At 31.2% G+C, this 27800-nt stretch overlaps 2 protein-coding genes across 3 annotated transcripts in view; one reads left to right on the forward strand and one right to left on the reverse strand.

The window, feature by feature from the left end:
- The window catches only part of LOC111718315 (ras-related protein Rab-23), a 58753-nt gene that overhangs the window by 5628 nt on the left and 25325 nt on the right, over positions 1-27800 (forward strand). Inside the window, exon 1 of one of the 2 annotated variants that reach the window (XM_023493877.1) lies at positions 26542-26602. The exons of the other annotated variant lie outside the window; for it this stretch is intronic. The gene's annotated coding sequence lies outside the window, so the exon portion shown is untranslated. Of the gene's footprint in view, positions 1-26541; positions 26603-27800 lie in introns of those variants that run through there. 2 annotated transcript variants of the gene reach the window in all.
- Positions 13607-24453, reverse strand: LOC111718316 (uncharacterized). Its single transcript, XM_023493878.1, has 8 exons — positions 24340-24453; positions 22471-22605; positions 20807-20914; positions 18809-18881; positions 18136-18217; positions 16869-16919; positions 15326-15472; positions 13607-14927 (listed from the first exon to the last, which is right to left on the reverse strand). The coding sequence occupies exons 1-8, from the start codon at positions 24434-24436 to the stop codon at positions 14868-14870; spliced, it is 753 nt and encodes a 250-aa protein (XP_023349646.1). The 5' UTR covers positions 24437-24453; the 3' UTR covers positions 13607-14867.

Here is a 27800-nt window from a genome sequence, read left to right on the forward strand (position 1 = left end):
AACATATATGTTTTGAAATGCAAGAACACCTTTTTAAATTAAGGTATATCAAGCTACCTTAGGAGTCCAGCTTTGTATTTAAACTAACATTTCCCTATAAATCGGAAAAGCCAATAAAAACTCACATAAATCATTTCTGTGGCTCAGCCGAGTTTTCCAAAAAAATGATGATATATTAGATGTATTGTACCTGCTATGATGATATATTTGCTGTATTGTACCTGATATAATGATATATTAAATGTATTGTACCTGCTATAATGATATATTAGCTGTATTGAACCTGCTATAATGATATATTTTCTGTATTGCACCTGCTATAATGATATATTAGCTGTATTGTACCTGCTATGATGATATAATAGCTGCATTGTACCTGCTATAATGATATATTAGCTGTATTGTACTTGCTATAATGATATATAGGATGTATTGTTCCTGCTATAATGATATATTAGCTGTATTGTACCTGCTATGATGATATATTAGCTGTATTGTACCAGCTATAATGATATATTAGCTGTATTGTACCAGCTATAATGATATATTAGCTGTATTGTACCTGCTTTAATGGTATTAGCTGTATTGTACCTGCAATAATGATATATTAGCTGTATTGTACCTGCTGTAATGATATATTAGCTGTATTGTACCTGCTATAATGATATATTAGCTGTATTGTACCTGCTATAATAATATATTAGCTGTATTGTACCTGCTATAATGATATATTAGCTGTATTGTACCTGCTNCCAAAATATGGGCATCTTACCTTCTCGTTAGACTTTTTAGTACAATACAACGGCATTAAGTGGGTGCAAGAGCAATTAATATCTTCGGAATATTTGTCCATAACTTTGAAGGATAAAACGGCATTTTAGAGAAAATGTTTCATCGACGACCCCCCCCCCATTTACGGGGATTGTACCTTTTACACGCAATTTATAACAAAATAAAAACGATGTTCAGTAAAGCTAAAAAGCCTAAACACACTTTTTTCAGAGATACCTTTTATATATTTATATATAGATGTAAGATGTCGATAACATGATGAATCTTATTCACTGCAGCAGGCATGAACATTGATTAAAACTAATGCTTTATTCTGCAGACTAGATCTGACAAAATATTATAAATGAGTCCAATTAGTGTATTCTCTGCTATATGTCTTTATATTTGGCATGCTCATTTAAGGTAATAAAATCCGGGAAACAGATTAATTAAATTGAAAAAAGTAGTTAAACGTAGATTCAGATAGATAATGTTATACATGTCCCTAGTTTAACATTTCAAAACCTGCTAATTAAAAAAATAGACCACTAATTTTAAAAGTAAGGGTGCAAGGAAGGATTTAGCATATGTTAAAAAAGTACGTCGGACAAATATTTAAAAATAATTATTTTTAATTTTGACAAATATGACACATACAAATTTTACACATGTTATTACATCCTTTTTTTAAAGGCTTTTCAAATAAATCATATTAAAGCTTAATTTTAAAAAAAGAATTTCTGATTTTTTTTGAAACACCGACTTGCCGATTGACTGTCTTCCACCCTACATACAAATTCTTTTGGCTGAATTTGTTCACAACTATGATGTTGAAAAATTGAAGAAGATTGAGAATTCGAATGTCCTACTCGCTTTTAAGTTATTTAGTAAAACCCACAGTCGTGATACGGTTAAGATAAGAACAAGTAATTGGCAAAATACTTATAAACTTTTGTAGGAGAGCGCGTGCACATCTTGGTTAGCAGTGAACAAGAATTGCGCAAGTCACTTTTGCACAAAATCACAAATGAAAATACACACTTTAAAAAAATGGATATCTAATTTACACTTGATCAGACAGAGCTTTTAGGGGAACCTCTGGAAATCTTTGCATGAAGAATCACTTGAAAATACGCTTACAGTCCCTTTAAGAGATATTCAACAAAATACAAAATACATATTCAATGAATAAACTTACAATTTTTATTAATTTCTATCTTGATCTAACTAGAAAAACGCTTTAACACTCATAAAACGCTATCAGAAAACACGCTAGTAAAGAAAAAACGCTTATCTGTCATAATAGCATGATATTAGATTTGAACTGTAGATAATAAATTGTATATCTTATATATTATGATTTAATATTTTTGGGAAGAGGTTTGGAATGGTCAATCATAAAGTCGTTATTATTTAGTGTGCATTGACACAGCTTTTGGGTTTAAACGTACCAGCGCGTGGAAAGCGATCAAATACATATTCAACATTATTTCAATACTTAATACTCTACTTCCTTTTTACTCCAATGGCCCCAAAAAAATCAGCAAATTATTTTCTCTTAAAAAATCTAGAGTATGGAAAAGCAAAAATGTGTGTATGTATTATTTCATAATTAAAACTTTTTTTTTTTAATTGGTTTAAAACTTGGAAAATATGTAAAGTTAATAATTGGTCGAAGTAGAACCGATTCCAGGAAATTTTACTTAAAAATCTTGAAAAATGTAATATTTAAATCCTTTAAAAACTGGGGAGCCATTGAAAAACATCTTTTTTCTTAAAAATTGGACAAAAAATTGCGAATTTTCTTATTATAATTTTGCGAATTTCCTGTGTTTCAATATTTATAAAATTTGATAGAAATGATATTTAAACACATTTTTACTTAATTTTTTTTTTGATTTTAAGAAAAAAAATCGCGTATTTTTTTGGGACCATTGGAGTACCAACAAATATGGAAGAAATACCTATAAGAGAGTTGTACAAAAAAAATTATAATTTTGCAGTAGACGTCGCTAATCACACTCACCCTGTGTATATTTTTTAAACTAAATATTTTTAATCTAGTTAAGTTTTTGATAATAGGACAAGCAAAGCTAATATCCTACATTGGTTTGGCGGGTCAAGACTTAAAAATGTTACAACGTGAACGATGTACATTGTACATGTATTGTCTCATGCTTTGCATGTTTAAACTCATCTAAAAGTTGCGAGAAAAACTCTCTCACTTTCAGTTTTCTTGAAGAAGAACTAATGCGGCACATATATTCTAGATTCAGGCTTATGCATACAGATTAAATATACCATCTTTTAAAGTAAATGTCTACTAAAAATGGGACGGGGTATGGAAATACGGTGCAGTTTCAATAACTTTGCAACTAATTTTATTTATTTTTAGGTTTTTAGACAATTACAAAGAATTATAGAGCAACAATTAAGGATAACATTTTTCTCAAATGTAAAATCAATTTTTGTCATTGCTGCAGAAGTTGATAAATCTTTTTGATCAAGATTTGTTAAACTGATTAGATAAAGGTTTAAAGGTTGCTTGATGTAAATCGCATCTGGTAATAAATAAAAAATCTGAATTAACTCTGTTTACCGCTTTTTTAATACATTTTATTAATGTATCACAATAAAAATGTAGAATTAAAGGGTAAAATTGTATATTGTTCTTTGCAATACAAATGTTTTATTTACCGCTAAGAACTTAATCTAATCTGACGAAATGCTTCTTTGAAATAAGTATTTCTGACAGTCTTTCTTTATTGATCCGTAGAGCTCAGAATGGCAAGAAAGTTTCCGGGGAAGCATTATATGAAATAGCTTTATCATCAACCTTAAACCCTCCTGTCAATATCAGATTTAGGGCTGGAGAAATCGTCAACTTTTAATTAAAATCTCATCGATTATTCGTCGCAAACTCTTATTTTCTAATCCCTACATCTTTGCAACCCAATATCGTAGATCTTAGATATTTCAAACAATGTTTCTGTTAAGATCAAATATTTAAGTTTGAAATATCAAATGTATATTTAATCATTTAATAGATATAAGGATTTGATTTTCCTTTCGGTTTACGTTTGTTAACGGAACTTTGTTTGGATCAGAAAAATTTTAATCTTGGGTTAAAAAACGGTTAATTCAAGGACAAATTTTAGAACACATTTTTTTCCTCACATTATAAAAGTTTAACAAATATGAAAAAAATATGATCATTGCATAACTGAAATTACTAAAGCCAACAATGATTTTACAGGTATTTAAAGGAATTTAATCAGGTGTGCAAGATTTTAGTGCGTAAAATTATAGGAATTGCTTAGTCTTCGTATTTTTTTTTCTCTCATAATTCAATGGTTAGATTTTAAAAATATTCATTTTATACGTATAAGAAGAATCTATATCTAAAATGGAGTTCCCAAAATGATTTTCCTGAATTTTGGGACACTTTAATGTAAATTGTTAATTCAATAGGAATAGTTTTTGACGAATTTATCAGAAATTTTGAAGAAAAAAGTCAGAAAAAAACCAGAATTGTTTCCAGTCCTATACAATATACATGTTTCCAGTCCTATACAATATACATGCCAATCTCCTATCTGCTCCCGGGCTAACACACTAGAATATATATTTATCGGGATTAGACACTTTTCTAATATGTGAGCATATGTTCTTCTTTTGATGAATATGAGATGAATGTTAAATACAAAGAAACTAAATTGCCATTGTACTCCCGTCTAATTTTTACGTTGTAAAGCTAAACACATTTAACACCTTATTCATAAAGAATAGAATATATATTAGAGGGGAATTTACTAGAAAAAAGTGTAAAACGGCCATTTATAAGTGACCCCCTCCAATTAAAAAGGACTACACCCAATTTGTTATGTACCCTTCTAACCTTCATCTAAATAACAATGTGTCGTTTTTCTTTAAAAAAAATCTCTTGAAAAATAATTTAGTCCCTTTTAAACCAAAAACATGAGGTTACTATGAATATATTAATTATCTATACGGGGCTGCTACCTTGTTATCTGAGTATTGACAATAGATAAGTTAGTGCATATACTCCTCAAACTATTCTCAAATAATGACAACATCATATTGTATAAAAAGCTGCAATATGGGTGCACACCGGACTAACCAGGGCGAGATGCATTCGGTTGCTTCTATTTGAATTTAATCACGTGCTAGTCTATAATTCAACCATATTTAAATTCACGGTGTTGGCTTTTCATCCTTTTTAACTAAAAACGCATCCGAAAAAAGAGTATAAAAGAAAAAAAGTGAAATACTATATACAGTAAATTGAGATCGAAAGTCACAGTTCACATGGGAATAAGGACCGCGAACCGTTAACTCCGAATTTTTAAGATAACTCCCTAGGTGAACTTGACGTTGCAAATTGCTCATTTCTAAAAAAATTATTTTGTTATGCTACAATTATCATTTTCAAATTAGCTAAAAATAATAGATATTTTAACCCCCCCCCCCGGTAGCATTAAATCATAAAATCCGAGATAAAATGATACAAATAGCACTACAACACTGAAGCTCACTGCAAACGAAGATGTGCATGCGCTCACGCCAAAATCAAGCAATACTTTGTCCATTTCTTTTTTATACACTAATTCTGCTAGGGGGGGGGGTTGTTTGTTTTGCCCTAGTTCTATCCTTTTTGACACGATTTTTACCTTTAAAGGGAGTGACCGGCAATGTAAGGTAGTTGAACTGAGTATGTAGCGTTGTGGAAAACTTCTTTCGGATTATTTTGAGACATATTACACTTTTTAAAGATCTTTAAATCCTGAGTTTGAACGCAAATTCGACGTTCAAAACTCTTACTTTAGGGGTGGATACGTTTTTAGAATTAGTTTTATTTTTTATTTTTTTCACAGCACTGCATACTTAGTTTAATTTAAAGGATTTTTAGATTGCTTTTTCAATGCATAGGGTATGGTACAGGGCTGTAAAAAGCCTGGTTCGTGTTAAAAAAATTTAAAGTGCTTTCCCACTTATCTCCGCATGTAGGTTCTCAATAATGATGCAATGTTAACTACCCAAACTACACCCCAACTACAGTCTGTTTTTAGAGAGACCCCACCCCCACCCTTGAAGCTTAATATGACGGTAGTTGGGGTAGTTGGGTTTAACTACCCTCACTATGGAGGTCTTCGTTAAATTATAACGACTGTCAATTTATAATAAAAGCGTTTTGTCTATATTAGATATTTATTTAACTTATCTTAAAATATCTCTAAGTATATTTCCACTAGTTTTGTCTATATTAGATATTTATTTAACTTATCTTAAAATATCTCAAAGTTTATTTCCACTAGTTTTGTCTATATTAGATAGTTGTTTCACTTATCTTAAAATATCTCTAAGTATATTTCCATTAGTTTTGTCTATATTAGATATTTATTTAACTTATCTTAAAATATCTCTAAGTATATTTCCACTAGTTTTGTCTATTAGATAGTTGTTTAACTATCTTAAAATATCTCAAAGTTTATTTCCACTAGTTTTGTCTATTAGATAGTTGTTTAACTTATCTTAAAATATCTCAAAGTTTATTTCCACTAGTTTTGTCTATTTGATAGTTGTTTAACTTATCTTAAAATATCTCAAAGTTTATTTCCACTAGTTTTGTCTATTTGATAGTTGTTTAACTTATCTTAAAATATCTCAAAGTTTATTTCCACTAGTTTTGTCTATCAGATAGTTGTTTAACTAATCTTAAAATATCTCTAAGTATATTTTCACTAGTTTTGTCTATTAGATAGTTGTTTAACTAATCTTAAAATATCTCTAAGTATATTTCCACTAGTTTTGTCTATTAGATAGTTGTTTAACTAATCTTAAAATATCTCTAAGTATATTTCCACTAGTTTTGTCTATTAGATAGTTGTTTAACTAATCTTAAAATATCTCTAAGTATATTTCCACTAGGCAAGACGAGACTGTATTCACTGTATGGAATGATTTACAAGGACAAGAACTAAAGATTCGATTTGATAAAAATCTACTTTTTAAACTTGTAAAACTTTTATCAAATTTGCATACAGGGTGTTAAAAAAAACGCTCTTTACTGTACTCTGGCTTTACTCATGGTTCCATTTTTATATATTTTATGTCTACCGATCACTGAACATCAATGAGAGGTCTTAAGTAAGAAAAAAGGAGGTTATGACAGTTTAAACCTGGCTATGTTCTTTTGACAATTAATATCGAAATAATATAAAAAGTAAAAAAAACTTATCTTTGCAATTATGTATATCTATATATATATATAAAGTTGTAATCTCTGTTCGGGTGTCTGTTTGTTTGTCCGATCATAAGTTAGGAACGCTTGGACTGATTTGCCTCAATTTTTGATTGGGAAGCTTGGGAGACCCACGGGAATGTTGTTAGCTTGGTTTAAAGATTCTAGGTTGATAGGGTCGACTTTTACAGCGAACATTAAGTAATTTCGTTCAAGTACGTGCGAGTAAACGGTGAGAGTTTAACTATGACTAACCTGGGCAACTATGGGGTCCCAAGCCACATTATTCATAACTAGCTTGGGAACCCAGCGCTGTCCAAGTTTATCATATGTTACTCCCGCCGTTGACCGGATTTTACCGGGAAACTAAATTTTCGGAATTGATTAAAGTGGACCAACTCAACTTAGAATTTTAAAACTAAGCTACGAACATTCCCGTGGGTCTCCCGAGATTCCCAATCAAAATTTGAGGCTAATCGGTCCAGGGGTTTCTGAGTTATGATCGGAAAAACAAACATACAAACTAACGAACACCTAGACAAACAGAGATTACAACTTTATATATATAGATTGAAGCTTTAATCTCCGATTTGCCTCAAATTTTGATTAGGGAACTTGGGAGACCCACGGAAATGTTTTATCTTGGTTTTGAAATCCTAAGTTGAGTGGGTTACAGGGAAAATCGTAATTTACAACAAGAACGTGTAAACATTGGGATAAACTATGACTCCCCTGAGCCACGCTGGGACTAACTATGACTCCCCTGAGCCACGCTGGGTCCCCATGAGCTAGTATTTTATAAATGGAAAAAAATCAATTAAATATGCAAAACGGATAAAAACCATTGTTTTAAATGAATTTCGCTGGTTCTTGTTACTTTGATCATATTTTATTCGTTACGATGCATTTCTTTTCTAAGCTCTCTACTAGCTCATCTTGTATCTTTTCTCCATATCCATATCAACTAGTGCAATTTCCCTCTCCTACTGCAAATTTGAAATTTTTATTTCCTTAGGTTTTGATGCACAACCCTGGGAATTTAGCTTTTTTCAAATAATTTTTCTATTTTGAGATTAAATTAAATTAAATAACAGGGAATGCAGCAAACAAAGATAAAAAAGTCGACCAAGTCAAAATGACGATCATAATTTCTTTAACCTTTGAGTTAGATACCTCTACTTGGTGTCCATAAGTCAGAAATATCACCTTTTTTTTGAAAACGTCAAAAGAAATGAGAGCCTTGGGGCAAACCTAAATTTTATAATCCTTATATCTTTGCAACCTGATTGTGTAAACCTTTGATATTTCATACTATTTGATCTAACAAAATTTAGAGTTTGAAATATGTAAGGATTTCGACATTGGGTTGCAATGATGTTGGGATTTGAAAATCAGAGTTGTTTATGGCAAAGACTCAATTCCTTTATCAAAATCGAACCATGATATAGCGTTTTGTTGGGACACCCTGTATACGTTGTCAGAAATTAAACATGCATTATTTTTTTGTAACGTACTGCAGACTGCAGAAGTAATTTCAAGTTTACATATTTGCATGACCGATGCACAACGGTACACTAAGAAATTAAAAGGAAGATGAGGAAGATACCGTCACGTTGAAGAAAACTACAGAGGAAATTAACGTCAAATTGTCTCGACAGTTTGGGGCCATGAGAAAAGATAAAAAAATTCAAAATATTCTCAAAAATGTTAAAATTTTCTTTGTAATACATTATTTTTTCTCCCCGGAAAATTAATAATTTAGCTGTTTCTTGTATCTAGTAAGCAAGTAGTTAGTTAGTAATAATTTATTGATGAAAAATAACAAAATCATACAAAATTAAGTGTTTAAGGAGAAAATATTTGAAAACCTCCAAAAATAGAGGTTGTGGGAATATTTCCACCCAATTCTAAAAAATATAAACAAAAGAAATAAAAGGAAAAGGAAAGTTACATATCAATTGTTTACATTATATTTAATATAAACTAGTGGTTGAAGTATTTTTAGAAATAAGAATGATAGATTTAATTGTAATGTTTAAAAAAATAAAAAAGGCTTTCGGGGTTGTGAAAAATGTATAGGTTTTACGCAAAATTGGCAATTTTAAGCATCTTTTTAATTCGCGAATCGGAATATAGACTTTTGCATTTTTATGAGTGTCTGAAAATGTTATACGAATCAAAAGATGGCGCAATGCAGCCTGCAGAGCATTTAAAAAAGGTTTATGATCGTAAACCTTGGCATTTTTAGAATTTTGACATTAAGCAATATTGTGCCGCAGTTGCTGTATCATAGGATAAAAATGAAATGTTATTTCTTTTTAAAAATTGAAAGTTCAATAAGAGGTATTATGTTTGATGTTATTTTTTTTAATTAGGAAATGAGTGTTTTTAGATTTGAAAGAAATGCTTGTAATTTTTATTTCTTTAAAATATGAATATATGCAAAATCTTGGAGCACACACAAAATATATCCACAAATCATATTCAGACGAAAAACATAAAAATAATATGTATCAAATCAAAACATACCAAAGCCGAATATGTCAAAGTACGAAACATATCAAAATACAAAATATCTTGATATGTTCTATCGTTTGATATGTTTTGTGACAGTATGGTTTGTAGGAGGTATGTTTTTTCATATGGTTCGTTGGGAATCTTGAGTTGAGATATGTTTTCTGATTTCTGAAGTTTGCGCTTCAAAATCTTCATAAAACTATGAACCCAGGCCTTAATTAAAAACTGTACAATATACCCTAAATACATTGGAGGGTCAAGCAGTTTTATATAAAGCAATATATATAATTTTATGTGGTTTCTTTATATTCTCTTATTGTTTTCTGATTTCTGAAACCTTAAATCTATGCAAATGTATAGACCCCAAAAACGATACTCTCTTCTGGGCACTTAAAGCAAATTGTACAGTATATGTACAAACTAGAGATTGGAAAACGGGATGGTACAGCTAATTAATCATCCCTTTCTAGTTAATTTAACGTGCTTTACACTAAATTTTGGAAGTAACTCAGTAAATCTGTGTGACAATTGTTGTTAATAATGAATCCTTAGCTCGTAAACCCTTTTTACCGCGAGGTCTAGAGATGTGGGGGGGGGGAGGTTCTTATTCGGTTAGACACATTACAAATTAAATTTGCTTAACCCTAAGGCCTAAACAGGCTGGGGGGGGGGTGTTTGGCGCCCCCCTGTAGTTTTTTTTATATTTTTGAAAAACCCTTGAAAAATGCAAGTAGAAACATGTGTCACACTCACACTTTTTTCCACCTTCCCTAGCACCCAAACTATTAAAGTTATCCGTCTAAGTTTTTCTTTGAGCTGCCATGAAAAATTGGACTATGAACATGCATTTCAACCTTATACCTCTTCTCTAAAATCTTATTCTTGGGGGGGGGGGGCACTAAATGCCCCCCTGGCTATACTTAGATTTAGACCCCCCAGCCTTTAAAGGCTTATATTAATAATTGAAAAAATATATCCTTTCTATCCCGGTTTTGATTGGAACTCCGGGAAGGAGTTTTCCGGACTGAATAGTTGTATGGTTCCAGGTTAGAGGTTCAGGTATCCTCTCCAGTCTCCAGGTCCAGACTCAACCCAACCCGACTTTCCGAGGTTTTTTGATCTTCTATGTTCTGTGTCACATCCATGATGATTTAATCCGTTTCCTTTTTTACCTACGTCATACAAGACGTTCCACTGAAAACTAGATAGAACAAGAAAACTAGATAGAACAAGAAAACTAGATAGAACAAGAAAACTAGATAGAACAAGAAAACTAGATAGAACAAGAAAGTAAAATTTATGGAACAGTATTGGTACAACCAAGGATTTAATGCAAGGAAAGTTATTTCAAAGGTGTACGCATCTTTTGTACTGCAGTGTAATGCAAACACAAGACGGATGTCGAAGCCTGAGATGGGATCCATCTTTCACATAAATAGTCAATGAAATATTCTGGTCATAGGAAACTATTATGTGAATTATCAAAATTATCAAAGTTCAATGCTTTTAACCTCCTCGGATACTAGACGAACACTGAGGCATCTATTCTTGTTTACAAATTCCGCCCAGAGAGAACTTCAATATGTACGCAGAGTATACGCATCTGCAATTAACTTTCCTTGCATTACATTCTTGGGTACAACTATGTGACCTCGCAGCTTTGTTTTTACAAGCATGAAAACATCAAATATTTCCGGGCTACATATTTGAAATGTGAAACATTTATGAAAGATATAATTTAGGACATAAAAGATTTTAATCTTACTCGCCATTTACTTTAGTTCGAGGTATTCCATGTCAAATTGTAATATGAAACATGCTTAACCATAAATTCCATTATCGCGCCCTTTCCCCAACCTAGATGATGGCTTATATTTAGGATCAAACTTAATAAGTAAACTAATGGGTCACGGCTTTTTAAAAACTAAAATGGACATTTTTGAAAGCCCTTTAAAAAATGCATTGAACGATAAGACGAATGTAAATAATTGTAAAAACTTTTGCAATGGATTTTTTTATCATGTAGTGAAGTTTTTTTTACATGAAATGCATTTATTGTTGAATTGGAGTTAATTTCGCAATTGCAATGGAGTCCTTCAATTTGTAAATTTTGTTTAAATAAAAAATTCATTTTTCATCCATTAACAAAAGAGTTATCCCAGCGTTGTTTTTAATTTTCTATCCGTGCAATAACGTTTTTATCCATTGCAAGGGATTTTTAAAATTTTAAAAATAAACTAATTCTGAAAGAAAAGACTAAAGAATTCTCTCCTCTATTCATTCTTCCATCTACCCATCTACCCATCCATCAAAGGATAAAACCATCTAGTAGATTTATGACATATTTGCAAATTCAAGGTTTCCCCTTGGTTTCATACAGAATATTTAACTAGCAAACTTGTTTATAAAGTGTCACTGCTAACGGAGATGCTAACGCTCCCACGCAAAAAAACCGAGAAGTATTTTTCCAATTACTCCTTTTAAACTTAAATCAGAAACAATTGCGAGTCGCATTAAAAACATTTATATGTCTAGGTCTACACAAATGTAAAATAAGGTGGTATACGGTAAAAATAAAAGACAAGGCGTTGCGACACTTTTAAGTCAAGGCTGTTTAAATAATTGATGATTGGCGTTCATAGTTCTCTTGATCTCTGTATATATCGATTTTTGGACATTTCAAAGAAAACCATTTAATCAGTCCAAATTTTATTTCATTTAAAAGACGTTTTCTTCCAGGGAAAATTTGAAAAGTTGATACCACATTTCGCACATAGAACACATGACCATGTCAGGGTTTTGACATTAAAATTACCAAAATACCTTCAAAAATCCCGGAGGGGGGGGGGGGGGATATCGTAAGCAACCTCTGATTGCATCACTAAAATGTTCTTGCTGACTGGGTTGACATTATAAAAAAGTCAATTTGTGTTATGTATAAGCTTATTGAACACACTCGCCCCCCCCTCCCCCTTCTATCAATTATGTACAAGAATTCAAAATTTTTAATAAAAAAATCTTAATATACGTTCTTACTACTTTAGAATTAGACCCAGTTTAGGTTAGGACAATTTCTGTTTAAAATGGTGGGGGTCGAACTAATTAACGAACTTTTGTGTAAATAGGTGGGAGGGGGAGGGGGAACTGCTTGTTTAAGGAGGGGTATTTAAACCTTTTAAAGAATTGGACATAAACAACTCTTTTCTGTTGCGGACGGGAGGCCGAGGACTGATGCTTGAAAAAGCTAAGCGGTCTGACGCTACGGCCAAACATTCTACTACGTCCATTTGTTCTACATTCAGCACTCCTTTGTGAAATTGTATAAACTGTTATTTATTCACCCAGAACTACTGAGCAGTCAAAATACGTCGAAATAAAATTTCCTGTACCTTTAGCATACATACAGAGCGTCCCATATCATATTGGATAGTATCCTAGTTTTAACGGCAAAATACACTCGAAAACTCTAGTATTTTTTGCATGCAGATTTTTATATAAGCCTCTATCTATATATAAATTTGGCTTGTCTGTCTGTTTGTCTGTTTGTTTTTTGTGGGACATCACGTGACCACAGGGAAGGTTTATGAATGATCAAAATTTCAAATATTTGTCTCCATCAAAATTCGATCTTCATTAAATTTTTGAAAATTTTGAAAATCCACGAAATTTTTTGTGAAAATCCGCGAATTATTTTTGTTTTGTTTTACGATGTACACAAAGAGAACATGTTCACAATTAATTTAGAAGATGGGCGCGAAGCGCCCTATAAGGCTAGTACATTATAAATTGTTGAGATTATTAATTCTTTTTTTTTTTTTTGTCCTGAAAATCGCAATTTAGAGCAAGCTATAAACTTCCAATATTATGAGGGAGTCCCTGTACCTTGCATGAGGCAGTATGTTTTTCATTTTCCTTTGCAATCTCAGTGTATTTTCAATTCAGAATGAAAACCATGAGGCCTGGCTCCATAAACTTTTTTACCAATAGCGAGACTTATTCCATAAAATTATCAGAATGGTTTTTCAACTTTTGTTTAACACAATTTTTAACGTAACGTAAACATGGGGGCTTTATTTGAGACGGAAAAATTGAAACTTTCAATGTACTTTTGTCTTTGACAAAAATAATAATTGCATTGTCAAGTATGATCTATTAACACTTCAACTGGAATTATTTATATAACTGGTAAAACTAGCAGTGGTGTTACCAGCCGGGGGAATAAAGTAAAAAAAAGGCAATTCGTGATGTGTGGTTTTATTCATATTTTTCCTGCTCACGTTTTTTTTAATTAGGATTAAAATATAATTTTACATTTTACATTTTATCGTGAAATCAAAAGGGTTGGCTTAATACTTATACAATAAGGGGATACAGTCACGATGCTAAAAAACGTTTTAAAAAAGCAATTTTTAATTTTGGTTCAACCTGTATTATTGAGAGAGGAAAAAACAATATTCCCTATAAATAATTAGAAAAAAAACTAAAATTGTGATATGAACAATAAGATAGTGGAATGCAGTAGTTCTATATAATCACATTTGATTTGAATTTCCAAATTAAAAATAGTAGAAATCACAAGAATCACAAAAGATGAATATACATAATACCAATCGAATTATAGTTTAAAAAAATAAACAAAAACCTTAAATTGTGAAAATCACGCCACCCTGTATGTTTGAAAGCATAAAGAATGTTAAACCTTGATAAAGAAAAAAAAAATTTAAAATTTGAAGGATTTATAATTTAATATAAATTACTTCTGTAATAAATGTACGGCTACGTACAGTATGTAACAGGGTAGTGTACACCACTTTTCTGTATATTCCTTTATATATACAACAATACAAGGCTATACAAAAAGCATGATAACTAAATAACAATATCATATAATTATGTTTTTATTTTAAGGTTACTTTTGTCTCATTAAAGATATTGTAATTGGCTCTGAAACACTTATTTTTTTTATAGATTTTATAGAATTTTAATTGGCCCTGAAACCCTTTAGTTCTGATATGCTTGGGATTTAAATTAAAAAAGGAATTACAGTTTTAACTGAATATAGTGTTGAGGTGGCATTAATATAATTCGTATAATCTGCTCTTTACAGAGTAGTTTAAACTTTTCTTATTTGGTTTAAACTACTTTTGGCACTGCTAACTATGAGTCCTTACTTGGTACGTTCTGCATGGTTTCCTAAAATTGGTTGGTTTTGGTTTAGGTCCTCGTCTAAACTTGATCCCATAGTCCTTGTTCTGTTAAGGTCCAGGTTCTGGTCCTTGTTCTTGTTCTGGTCCTTGTACTGGTCCTGGTTCTGATTCTAATGATTGCCTCTCTGTCTAAGTAAGAACTCTGCCCATGTAATATACCCATCGTGATTCTAAATAGATAATTATAAGTGTCGTTGAGAATAATAGATATTATAAATCATAAATCCATTAAAAATACCGGTCATTAGATTACCAGTTATGAAAATTGATATTACTATTTCTATCATTATTATTATTATTATTATTATTATTATTATTATTATTATTATTATTACTATTATTATTATTATCATTATTATTCTTATTATTAATATTTTTATCATTATTATTTTTATTATTATTCATATAGTGTTTAGAGTGATGATGTAAGAGTGTACTGCATATTTGTTTATTATAAGTTAATTCTGGCATAACCTATAGTATATCAATATTAGTAAACAGTTGTAAGTGTACAGTACAGCTAACTGAGTACACATAGTACAGAACTATATTCCCCCCTGTAATTCACCTTATCATCCTGTTCCAGTATTTGATCCACCACATCGGTAAGTTTCTCTAGATCAAGAGGTTCCCGGGGAGGAAGTGCCCTAGCACCCTCTTCTACATCCTCTTCATCCTCATGATCATGATCCTCATGGGACAATCGGGCAATAGACTACAAAAGTGAATACTAGTAAATATGTAAAGTTAATATTTGATTATTTAAGCTTAGATTTACATAACACAGCAAACAGAACTGGTTTAGAATACTAGTTTAAACCTTGAAAAGACGACTTAATGTCAGATATATGTCGACTTTAAGATTCTGGAGATGAACTTGGCATCAAACTCGTAAAAAATAGGAGTTTTCATTCAGTTTTTCCCAAGTTTTAACTTGAAACATAATTGGTTTAATTTGTCGAGAATATCTCGACTTTAAAATACCAGTTCTTTACTGATAACAAATTTGGATTAACAATTTGTAAATAAAAGAGGTAAAAATCTCGTGTTAAAAATTCTAATTGAAAAGTGGGAAATGTAGAGTTGTTGGAGGACTAATTACGAATCTAAGTCGACTGAAAATGTCTATTTAAAGTCAATTTTCTGAAAACCCCTATCAGAGTTGCACCAAGAAAATAAATAAAAGAAGATTATTGTGCAATATTATCTAAAATGTCATATCAGGATTGCCTTAAGAAAAATAGATGAATGATTTAGTTTTGTTAATAATTATAAAATAAAATAAATAAAAGAAGATTATTGTGCAATATTGTCTAAAATGTCATATCAGGATTGCCTTGAGAAAAATAGATAAATGATTTAGTTTTGTTAATAATAATAAAATAAAATAAATAAAAGAAGATTATTGTGCAATATTATCTAAAATGTCATATCAGGATTGCCTTGAGAAAAATTCTAAAATGTCATATCATGATTGGATTCAGAAAAATAGATGAATGATTTAGTTTTGTCAATAAAAATAAAATAAAATAAATAAAAGAAGATTATTGTGCAATATTATCTAAAATGTCATATCAGGATTGGATTCAGAAAAATAGATGAATGATTTAGTTTTGTTAATAATTATAAAATAAAATAAATAAAAGAAGATTATCGTGCAATATTATCTAAAATGTCATATGATTGGATTCAGAAAAATAGATGAATGATTTTGTTTTGTTAATAATAATAAAATAAAGTAAATAAAAGAAGATTATTGTGCATTATTATCTAAAATGTCATATCAGGATTGGATTCAGAAAAATAGATGCATGATATATCTTATAAAGTACTATTACGCTCCAACAGGCAGAAAGAGAAGGTTAGTATCAGGTGAAGTGAACCTAATGCTATGATTTTTTGACCTCGTAGCTCCTTCAGTTTTTATTTTAACCACAAGCTTGAGAGAAAACAAATTTATTTTGTTACATACTAGTTATACACAGCATTTTAGTTCTTCTCATTAGTTCTTTAATAGCAGGAGTTATAATTAAAAACATGGAAAGTTTCAATCCTACGTGAAATATATTTTAATTTGATTTAATGATATATTTTTCAGAATAATCTAGTACCTTGAGAAGCTCTAATCCGTCCAGGCGAAGATTACCATCGGTGTCATGCTTCTTAACAATAGACAAATATTTTTAAAAATCTATTTTATCTTCTTGTTAAAATTTTTTAGATAAGAGAATCTTTTGCTACAAATCCCTTTGATCTAACAGAATTCGTAGTTTGAAATTTCCACTATCCATTCCATTGGCCTTTAAGGCAAAAAATCTGCAAGAATTTACAGTTTTATTAATTACTAGCTTGGGAACCCAGCGCCGCCCAGGTTACTATTAGTTATTCCCTTAGAATCTCAAAACCAAGTTACGAACATTCCCGTGGGTCTCCTGAGTTCCCCAATTAAAATTTGAGGCAAATTGGTCCAGAGGTTCCTTAGTTATGATCGGAAAAATAAACAAACAAACAGAGAGAAAAACAGAAATTACAACTTTATATATATAAATGCTTTTTAAATGTTTTAAATGACAATTTCCCATTATTTAAACAGTTTTAAAAATCATATTATTTTGTATTTTTATTTTATAAAACACTTTTATAACACAAACGTGTAATGCAATGTGGATGAATCAATGTGATACCACTTTTAGTAAACCACAAGTTTTAGCTTTCCAAAAATCAGCAACTTGTAAAATTTCCATAGATAAATAAATAAACACAGATAGTTTATGTACGCGAACTCATACTTCTAGGGGTCAAAGTGTACTTCAATGATAAGCGGGGTGGTTTGGTGTTTCAATGGATTTCATAATAGAATGTAAAATAACTCCGGGAATGGAACTATTTGAACATATTGACGAGAACTGAAGAAGGACATGAGAAGGACTAAACTAACTTAAATTTCTCTCTTTAGAACTCATGTACACCACAAGTACTCAATGACACAAGAACAGCTAATGTTCACAACCGACCCGACCTAGTTAATCGAAATAATAGGAATATCTTTAAAACATCTCTGTACATTTATATCTTTCAAGAAGAAAAATGTCGTCTTATGCGCAATCTATCTTTATCTATGAAAATTTCAGACAAAAAAGTCTCTATAGTTATTTCTATAACTGCATCTTAGAAAAAAAGAAAGGGTAATGCATCATAGATGCCATATTGCCATACTCTTCCATTGGAGGGTCACTCAGATTATGTTAAAGCGTTCTTAAAGGGAGTGTTCTCGAAAATTGAAAGAGGATAGGCTTACGGCGAAAAATAAGCGCTTTTGATCGCTACTAATCTTACTTCCATCTGTTGCGTCTATAAGGAGAATTTTTTCTTATTTACCTTAAAATACTGCATAAGAAGAGCCGAATCATCCAATTTCTCTTTATCAATATATTCCTCCTTGATATGGCTCTTCAGATGCCTAATAAATGGTAAAAAAGGAAAATAAACAAAATGAATAACAGTTTTTATAATTCTCGTTCAATCATTAATTACGTTTCCAGTAATATTTTCCTCTTTCAACCCAAGAAGGCTGAAGGAGGAGGATGGGGGGGGGGTGGAGCTGTAAATAAGTATTAACGCCAAAGCTCTTAACGAACACTAAACATTTTTTCTTTATTTGAGTTTTTTGTTTTGAGTTTAGGCTAGGTTGGAGGGGGGGGGGGATTTTTATTTTCCACACAGTAAACATTAGCCTCAAGTTTAATTTACCCCTCCTGCTGATTATATGTTTATTAATAAGAAATTATTAGTTTTTAGCTTTTTTCTCACAAAAAGAAAATGGAAGCTTTGGGCGATATCACTTATATAAGAAATTAAACTTATGTTTGATAGGCTGAAATTATATTTGCAGACATCTTATGAGAAACTAAAATTCAGAATTCTGCCATATTTTTTTTCTCAAAATTCAGGATTTTTCAGAAAATTTTATAATTTTATCATTTTCTCTTTTAAAGGTTTATTCAGCCGAATATATTCAAGTGTTTAAAATAATTTAAAGAAGAGCACTTACTCTCTCTCCTCCTCCATATTGAAGTGTATATTGGTGTGTCTCATAGCAGGGGGCCCTGTTCTACTCCTGTACTCTAGATATGTTAAAACATTCACGTTATCCTACTCTGTTTTCCATAATCAAAATTTAAGGCAGATCGGTCAGGGGGTTCATGAGTTAAGATCGGACAAACAAATTTATCAAGATATTTACTAAGACTTCATTTCATAGTATACTTGTGCAGTGTGGTTTCCGTATTATTTTACTTCTTTCTATATAATAAAGCTAATCGCTCATATATATATATATATATATAATTATATGTTAGCTATAGCTGGCCAAATGGCTGTATAAAATTGAGTGATATTTTTTTTCGGAAACACATGGATACCCTTGGGATAATATAGGCTAAAAAATCCTTTTTTTTAAAATTCGAAATTAAAGGATGTTAGCTATAAGGAGGCTCAGTTGAACCTTTACCCACTTTTCGGGGTCTGGTAGTTCGGTTGATTCTCCATCAAGTGTACTGTCTGGGGTCTATTAGTGTGGTTGGTCCTTCACCTGGTTTACTGTCCGGAGGCTGGTAGTTCGGTTGATCATTTACCTGGTTTACGGTCTGGAGGCTTGTAGTTCGGTTGATCAGTGAGATTCTTGGGAATATGACTGGACACAAAATTGAACTTTAATGACTATTTTAAAAAGATATACAAGCGGTTAACTTTTTCACTTTATGCTATGAAAAAAATGAAAAACTTTTTAAGCTTTGAAACCAAGAAATTGCTCTATTACTCCTTTTTCCACTCCCATTTAGAATTTAGTTAAACATTCCTAATGCTAACTTCAAACAAAAATATTGATAAGATAGAATCATTGCAAAAGAAAGCTATCCGTCTTTTGATGGGGTTACCTAGAATAAGTCACACAGCGGAAGCTTTTTGGGCTTTAAACATACTCCCCTTCAGAAAATTAGGTATTTTTAATGTAATAAAATTTTTATTTCAATTAAAAGGAGATCAATTACCCCCAACATTTAAAAAAGATTTCATATTATCAAAAAATATCAAAAACGCAAATCTTAGAAACAGAAACGATTTTTATATTCCTAGAATAAAATCTATTAAAATTGGACTGCTCCCCCCTCACAATTTCCCTAAAATATGGTATGAAAATAAACGACACTTTTCTAAGCTTTCAAATATTAATCTTATTTCGAATTTTAAACAGAATTTAATAGAAGATTTTTATCAGCAGAACAAATGTTTTAATTCTAACACATGCTATGTTTGCAAAAGAATCGAAGAAACCAAAGACGATTTTACAAAAAAAAGAACAAAAAGATTAATAAGAGTAAAAAATATAATCAAACATAAAGGATGTCAAAAATCAGCGCGAATTAAAAAGATGCTTAAAAATGCCCGTTTTTCATAGAACCTATATCTTTTTCACACTCCATAAAGCTTTTTTTTACTTTTTTTTAACATTACAAATAAATATTTAATTTTTATTTCTTAAAGTTGTAAGTTTATCGTCGAAAAATACTAACAATCCACCACTAATTTAAACATAGTATAAACAATAAATATGTAACTTTCCTTATACTTTCCTTTTCCTTTTATTTCTAGTTTAATATTTTTTTTAGAATTGGGGGGAAATATTCCCACAACCTCTACTTTTAGAGGTTTTTAAATATTTTCTCCTGAAACACTTTATTTTGTATGTTTTTGTTATATTTCATAAATAAATAATTTTTTACTTACTTTTACTTTACTGTCTGGAGGCTGGTAATTCGGTTGAACTTTACCTGGTTTACTGTCTGGAGGCTGGTAGTTTGGTTTAACCTTTAATTTACCTGGTTTACTGTTTGGAGGCTAGTAGTTAGGTTAACCTTTACCTGGTTTACTGTCTGGAGGCTGATAGTTCGGTTGAACCTTTACCTGGTTTACTGTCTGGAGGCTGATAGTTCGGTTGAACCTTACCTGATAAACTGTCTAGAGGATGGTAGTTCGGTTGAACCTTTACCTGGTTTATTGTCTGGAGGCTGATAGTTTGGTTGACCCTGTCCCGGATTGTACTGAGGTTGTGCTTGAGGAGCTGGGGGAGCATGTTCATATTGACGGACAGGTTGACCTACAGGGACAATACAAATTAAACTTAAAGGGACTGTTGTTGTTATTCCAATTGACTCTCCATTTAAAAACGGGGCTTGCCTGCTTCAGAACAGAACCCTTTAAACTTCTGTCTGATCAATAATGAATGAGTTATCCACGTATTTTCTCTCCAAACAATTGTAAATTTTCTCTTTGAAAGTCACTTGCGGATTTATGCTAGAGCTAAACGAGGGAGGAAAAATATGATCTATAATAGAAATAACGTTCATTTAACCAATATTTTACATTATTTATTCAATGTATTGTTTACACAGTGTTTCTTACAAAAAATAAGACTGTCATGACGACCCGAATCGGTTTAAACATTGCTGTACAAAGGATGAATTATGTTCTCTGCCTTGATAGTCTTTGACAGGTTTACTAAATGATTTGTCAAAAAAGAAACAAACATAGAGGTCATGGAGGGAGGGGTTGCTGCTATCAGGGTTTTGGGAAAAGGGTAGCAGAGACCTTTTTTCAATATTTGATTTTTCCCTTTTTAAAGGACTTTTCACATTTTACTCTAACACCCTGGGCACGTACCTCTTGCCTCTTTAGAAAAAGTAAAATTCAACCTATATAAAGCATAAAGTCTGCCCGCGTCAACCTTGTTGCACAGGCTAGTCCTAGCTGTCCATAGAGCTAGGTACAGTACAAACTGGGACAGGAACGGTTGACCCGACTCGGAAATTAAAATGTGTGGGAGCAACTCAGTAATCCTGGGAGCACTCCAAATCCCTGGGAGCAATTCCAAAACCCAGAGAGTAGCCACCCCTCCCTCGCTCTTGCAACATTAAAAAGAAGTCTGGAGGAGAAAGTAAAAATTATATGACATTACTGGTACAACTTTGTGACATTGTAGCTCCTATAATTTGATTTTATGCGGAGAGCAAATTTATCTCGTTTCATACAATTTCTTCTTTTCAAGAGTTTTTCAACAAGATGCGCTATATATATAAAAACATAAAATATTTTACTTTAGTTTGACGTGGGAAATGTGCTTGAATACATTCCGTACAGTTGTCACTAAAATCTCATCGGTTGTGGGTAACCCAGTATACATAATGCACCGTCGAAAAATAAAAATCTGTCACAATATTTTATCTTTTTCTAGTTTGTGTATTAATCAAGTCTATTTAGAACTCACATATTGTGACATATGTTTGTATAGATCCTGTAGACTGATCCTATTGTCAACCAATCAGACAAATACAACGAAATAAAAAGGACTTAATAGAACAATAGAAAATAGAGGAAAAATATACCTATACAGTTATCCCTTACCATTTGCAGATAACCCCCATGAAGGAAAGAGAAATAACTTGCCCAAAACTTAAATTTTTTATACTTTTATCTTTAGAACATGATGAGCCTTTGATATTTCAAACCTAACAGAATTGAAATAGGACAACATCATCTAGTTTCAAAGATATAAGGATATTAAAACGTTAAAGTTTGATGCAAGTGTTCAATTCACTTAAAAGCAAACTACCAGATGTTTTGGTCAAAATTAAAGTACATAAATTGAAACCCGACCTGCAGGTCCTTGTTGACCCTGAAAGGCAGGTTGACCTTGAGCTCCTGGTTGACCCTGAAAGGCTGGTTGACCTCCAGGGGGTTGAGGTTGAACAGCAGGCTGACCAGCTGGCTCGTGAAACCGGATTTCTTCGCCTAGAAGTAAAAAGTGATTTAAACTTTTTTCATGAATTTAGCATCGTTATAGGTGTGGCACCATTCTATGCATGCAGTTACTGTTATCTGGCTTTTTCCACTTTTTTTTATTTCTTTAATTATCTAATCGTCAGATTGGTTTGTATTCAGGTCGTCTTCAAACCGGCCTTGGATCTTCATAAATATGATTTGTGATTCAATGAAATTGAGAAAAACGTATTTTTGAATAAATATAAAAATGACGAAAATAAAATTAATGTAAAAATTGATAATGTTAAGAAATATCTAAATTTTTTAATAAAAATTATTTTTCAATTTAATCATTTTGATGTAGATCTTGGTTTTGATGATGGCGCTAAGAAAGGTATTATTGTTAAAGATAATGTAATATTTGAAATTATTGATAAAGATTTTTGTTTTGATAAAAAGGTATTGTTATTATTGATGACGCTGTTACAGATGTTAATTATGGTAATATCAAATAGATACAGATTTTTTATTCATAAAGATTTTTGTTTTGATCACAGACTTTAGTCTAAGGTTATAATGAAGGCAGGGTATTTAAAGATTCTGATAAAGATGTTTTTGATAAAGATTATGTTGAATTTGATAATATTGATAAAGATCTGAGTTTTTTCAAAACGATCTTGATGATCGATTATGCTAATCAGAATATGGTCCATAAAGACTTTTGCTTAGAAGATATTGTTATTGTTTTAAAGTCAAATATTACAATATTTTCACTAAAAGGAAGACGACATTTAAAAATCTCCTTGCATTGCTTATTTTCAAGAAGAAGCAAGAATTATGCAAATAAAGTAAGCTAAGGCAAATCTACTTGCATAAACTTATACAAATCTTATAAATTTAAAAGTGCCCACATTGGATATCGATAATAAGCGTTCAAGATTAACAATACTCCACACTTACTCTTTGAACATTTTTAAAGATCAATCACATGTTTAGCTATATTTCTTGTTAAAAGATGACACAAAGAAGATTTTGATTCCGATGCTCTACTGCACTGAGATCTAGACAACCAGAGCTGGGAACTTTAGAATGGTGGAGATCGAGATCAATGCTTGATCCTCTCTTTTTCTTAATCTAGAGACTAACCTAGTCTTGTAATTGTACCCTGAAAAGTGTATAAATTTCAACCAATCAGAGTTGCGTATCAGAAGCCGGGAAATTTGAAATATTGGGCGCCATTTGAGATTAATATACAGAAATGGGAGGGACATTATAATTTTGAAAACCCGGTTTTTGGTTTTTCTGTGCTATATTAAAAAAGAGTGGATTCAGCAAGAAATTAAAAGTGTCCACATTGGATATTCGGATTAAGCAGTCGGGATAAAAAGTATTCCATTCTAAAGTTCCCAGCTCAGGAAAGTTATTCATCAAATGTTTAGGCTGCTGCCTGGACTGTAAAGTGTCGCAATTCCTTGGTCTTTGGCTTTACCTCATCTATTCACTTTTACTTTTTTGTACAAGGGTGTCCCAATAAAAATGGGAATTAAGAGACAAGGAGAAGACTAATAAAAAAATTACAAAGACTATTTAAAAATCGTCACTGAATTCCCATTTTTATTGGGACACCCTGTAGCCTTAGGCGTGTACATTTAAAAATTGCAATGCGAGTATTTCTAGCATAAGTTTAATAGGAGTAGTTGGAAAAATACTGCTCTATTTTTGCGTGAGAGCACATACATCTTGGTTTGCAGTGACTTTGTTTACCTTGAGTTCTAGGAACAGGTACTCCAGGCGGGTAGTTCTGAGCCAGAGATATATTTAACATTGTTAGAAGCAAACATACTGTACTCTGTCCAAACATCTAAATCATAATTTACAATTATACAAAATAATATTCATATTACCATAGTGATAACCAGAAAACTCTAGAATAAGAAGACGACATCAAAGCAATACTGAAGTGCATTTGATCTTGTTACAAAACGAATAGCCTTACTAGTAAGTTATTAAACGACTGTGACTCAAGTTTATTGCAGGACTAATTAAAGTCATAACTTGAGTCTAAAAGTCGACTTTCTAGTCCAGAGTTTTCCGGTTCTTACTGTACTGTACAGTTTTGAATTTATAGTGTAAGTGCAACCATCACTATATCCGTACCTAAATAACTTATTTATCACATTAATATTGACCTGCGCTTACAATTCAAATGAAAATATTTGTTTAAAGGGAGTGTTCGCGAAAAATATAAGGGAGTATAGTTGACGTCGAATTTAATTTCTGTATTGAGAAAATGGTTATAAGAACGACCCATTACAAACAGCCTAGGACCTATGCAAATTCACAGAATTGTATTATTTCACTCAAATCGTAAAAAATTCAACTCAATTTCTACAATTGTTGAATTCAATTGTCAATTAATATTTCATAAAATTGTTTAATTTAGTTTTTTAATCAACAATTTACTTAAAACTTGTTTTTATAGTAATTGTAACTTATTATTATCGAATTTAATTCGATACATTCATATATAGTTGATATTTCATAATATTTTTTATTTGATTTATATACAATGTACTTTATTGACGATTTTTGGACGCTATGGTTGGTGTCTATTTCACATGAAACCTTAACATCAATAGCAGAGACACCTTAGCTTACTTACACAATATTCAACAGTTTAAAGATTTTTCAATCCTTTATAAAATTTTTAGTAGGGCAGCAAAAATAAATTACGATTCAGGTAAAATAGAAAAGAACAAAAAACATGGCAGAAAACATGAGAAGTTCTAGCTACTGTTGAAGAAAATTCAAAAACTTCTGAGTATTTCATTGAAAATAGGAATATTATTCAGGGGGATATTAATATTGCTTCAGAGTTTAGCAAGTTTTTTTTTTATAATATAGGACAATTCCGAAAAGTAATAAATCCTTAACCAACTTTTTAAAGAACCCAGTTGATGAATCCTTTGTTTTTAAAACTTTTAATTTTGGATGATATTCTGAAATGGGAGTACAGTTAAAACCTATAAATAAATAAATAAAAAAATAGGAATTTCCCAAATGCCTGGGTATATCACTGCTTATATCCCATGACCATAATTTGTACATATTTTGTTATAATATATATTGTAAACTATCATTATTATTATTATATTATTATATTATTATATTATTAAAAATTGAGTAATTTTGGTTTTATTTAATAAAGTCTGACACAATTTCTAGTCACTTCAATGACAACAAATAAAAAATATTCAAAATTCATTGTAGATTGTTTTGTTTCTTAAAAATAAATTTTATTTCTATTAACAAACTTACTAAAACTTTTATGTTTTTACTATTAATTGTTTTTATACAAACTGTATTCATTACTTGCTTAAGTTGAATAATAGGTTGGAAAACATTAATAAAAATAAATTTACTTTTATATGAACACATTGAAATCGTGAAAAGGAATTGAGTATTTGCCACAAACTCTGATTTTCCAATACCTATATCTTTGCAACCCAATGTTATTTACTGAGATATTTCAAATTATGCTGGACCCAATAATCTGAGTTTGAAATTTCATCCTTACATCGTCAGATTGCAAAGATATTCGAAAATTTGAATTTGTGGCAAAAACTCAATTCGATTCTTTTTAGATTCGAATTTTTCATATTTAAGAAGAAAATCCTTTTTTAAAGTTATTTACAAGAATTTTTTACAGTAATTCTGCTTAAATTTAAAATTTTTAACTTAATGTGAGATTTCAGGGAGAAATAGTGGAAAATATTTATATTCAAAACACTGTTAAAAAATAAGAAGCTCCACTGATTTTGTAGCTCTATTATGCATTAAACATGTGTCACCAGTCCACAGATAAGTTCAACTGCAAATATGTTTTCAGAACACGTATAATACTCAACACGTAGATTTTATAACAGCTGATAAACAGCTGATTTTAGAACAGTTTATAAACAGCTGGTTTTATCATTTATGTCAACGACAATTTAAAACAGAGATATATCGACAATAGGTTCTACAGGTAGTTTCACCAAACATGACTTTATTTCAATAAATCAGAATACTTTTTCAAGCAGATGTAATCTAGGGAAAAACATGTTTTATTGTAAATCTATTTGTATAGGACTACAAATAATTCCCGAGATTTTAAATGTACAAATATAAAAGATTTTACGAAATTTACGATCATCACCTGCAGAAGACTCGAACCTTAAAGAGAGTAAAACCCAAGAGGGTTGGTTCTTACTAAACTCAAGGCCATCCAAAACCCGGGTCTTGACTTGAGCTTTACTTGGGTCTAAGCAGACGCAAAGACCGGGTTTTAGTCGGGTTTAAGCTTTTAGAATCTCATCTCTGGACTATAGGAGTTAAATAATTACTGAGTTTATATTTCTCCGAATGACGTGCGACCCATAAAACTGCGGAATAGGAAGAAAAAACAATATTTAATGTGTTTGTTGTTTTTATAAAGCAATTGTATGCTTTAACATCTCTTTTTATGTGAAGTTGGTCTTTGTATAAAACACTACAAAATTGTGATGTTTCATGTTCTTCGGACACGCACCTCTGAACCTTTAGTAAAAGTAAATTAAACCTAAAGTCTGACCGCGTCAACCTTGTTGCACCGACTAGTCCTATTGAGTCTGCTTTATTTACCCAATGTCCGGGCGATACAGTACAAACTGGGACCTGAAAGGTTGACCCGGCTCGGAAATTCAAATGTACCACGGCTGCCCGTGTGGAATATTCAAAAAAAATTGTCTTCCTATCCTATAGTTCATAGGTTCCACTGCATTCCTGATGTATCTTCCATACCGAGTATTGGCAAATATTCAGAGTACACTTTCTGTAAATATCCATCTCTTGTTTGTTCAAATACATTTTTAAAAAGACTACAGGGTTATCCACAAAGGATGATATTTAAGAGACGACTGTACAGAATCTATGCTGTCTATTTCCATGTTCATGACTTCCAGCAACTATAAACTGTCTTCTTTCTTTTCTAAATAATCAAATAAGCCTATTTAAAGACTTTATTCAAGACAGATTATTTAATTTTTAAACTTGGGATTTTCATATTTAAAGAGTTTCAAATCTTATTTGCATTCTCATCCTTTGTGGGTAACTCTGTACGTTCAGACTTTTATACAGGGTGTCCCAAAAAACATGGAAATTCACTGACGAATTGGATATCGTCTTTGTTATGAATTAGCATTGTA

This window comes from Eurytemora carolleeae, unplaced genomic scaffold (genome assembly GCF_000591075.1).
Source record: "Eurytemora carolleeae unplaced genomic scaffold, Eaff_2.0 scaffold60, whole genome shotgun sequence".
Classification (NCBI taxonomy): Eukaryota; Metazoa; Arthropoda; class Copepoda; order Calanoida; family Temoridae; genus Eurytemora; species Eurytemora carolleeae.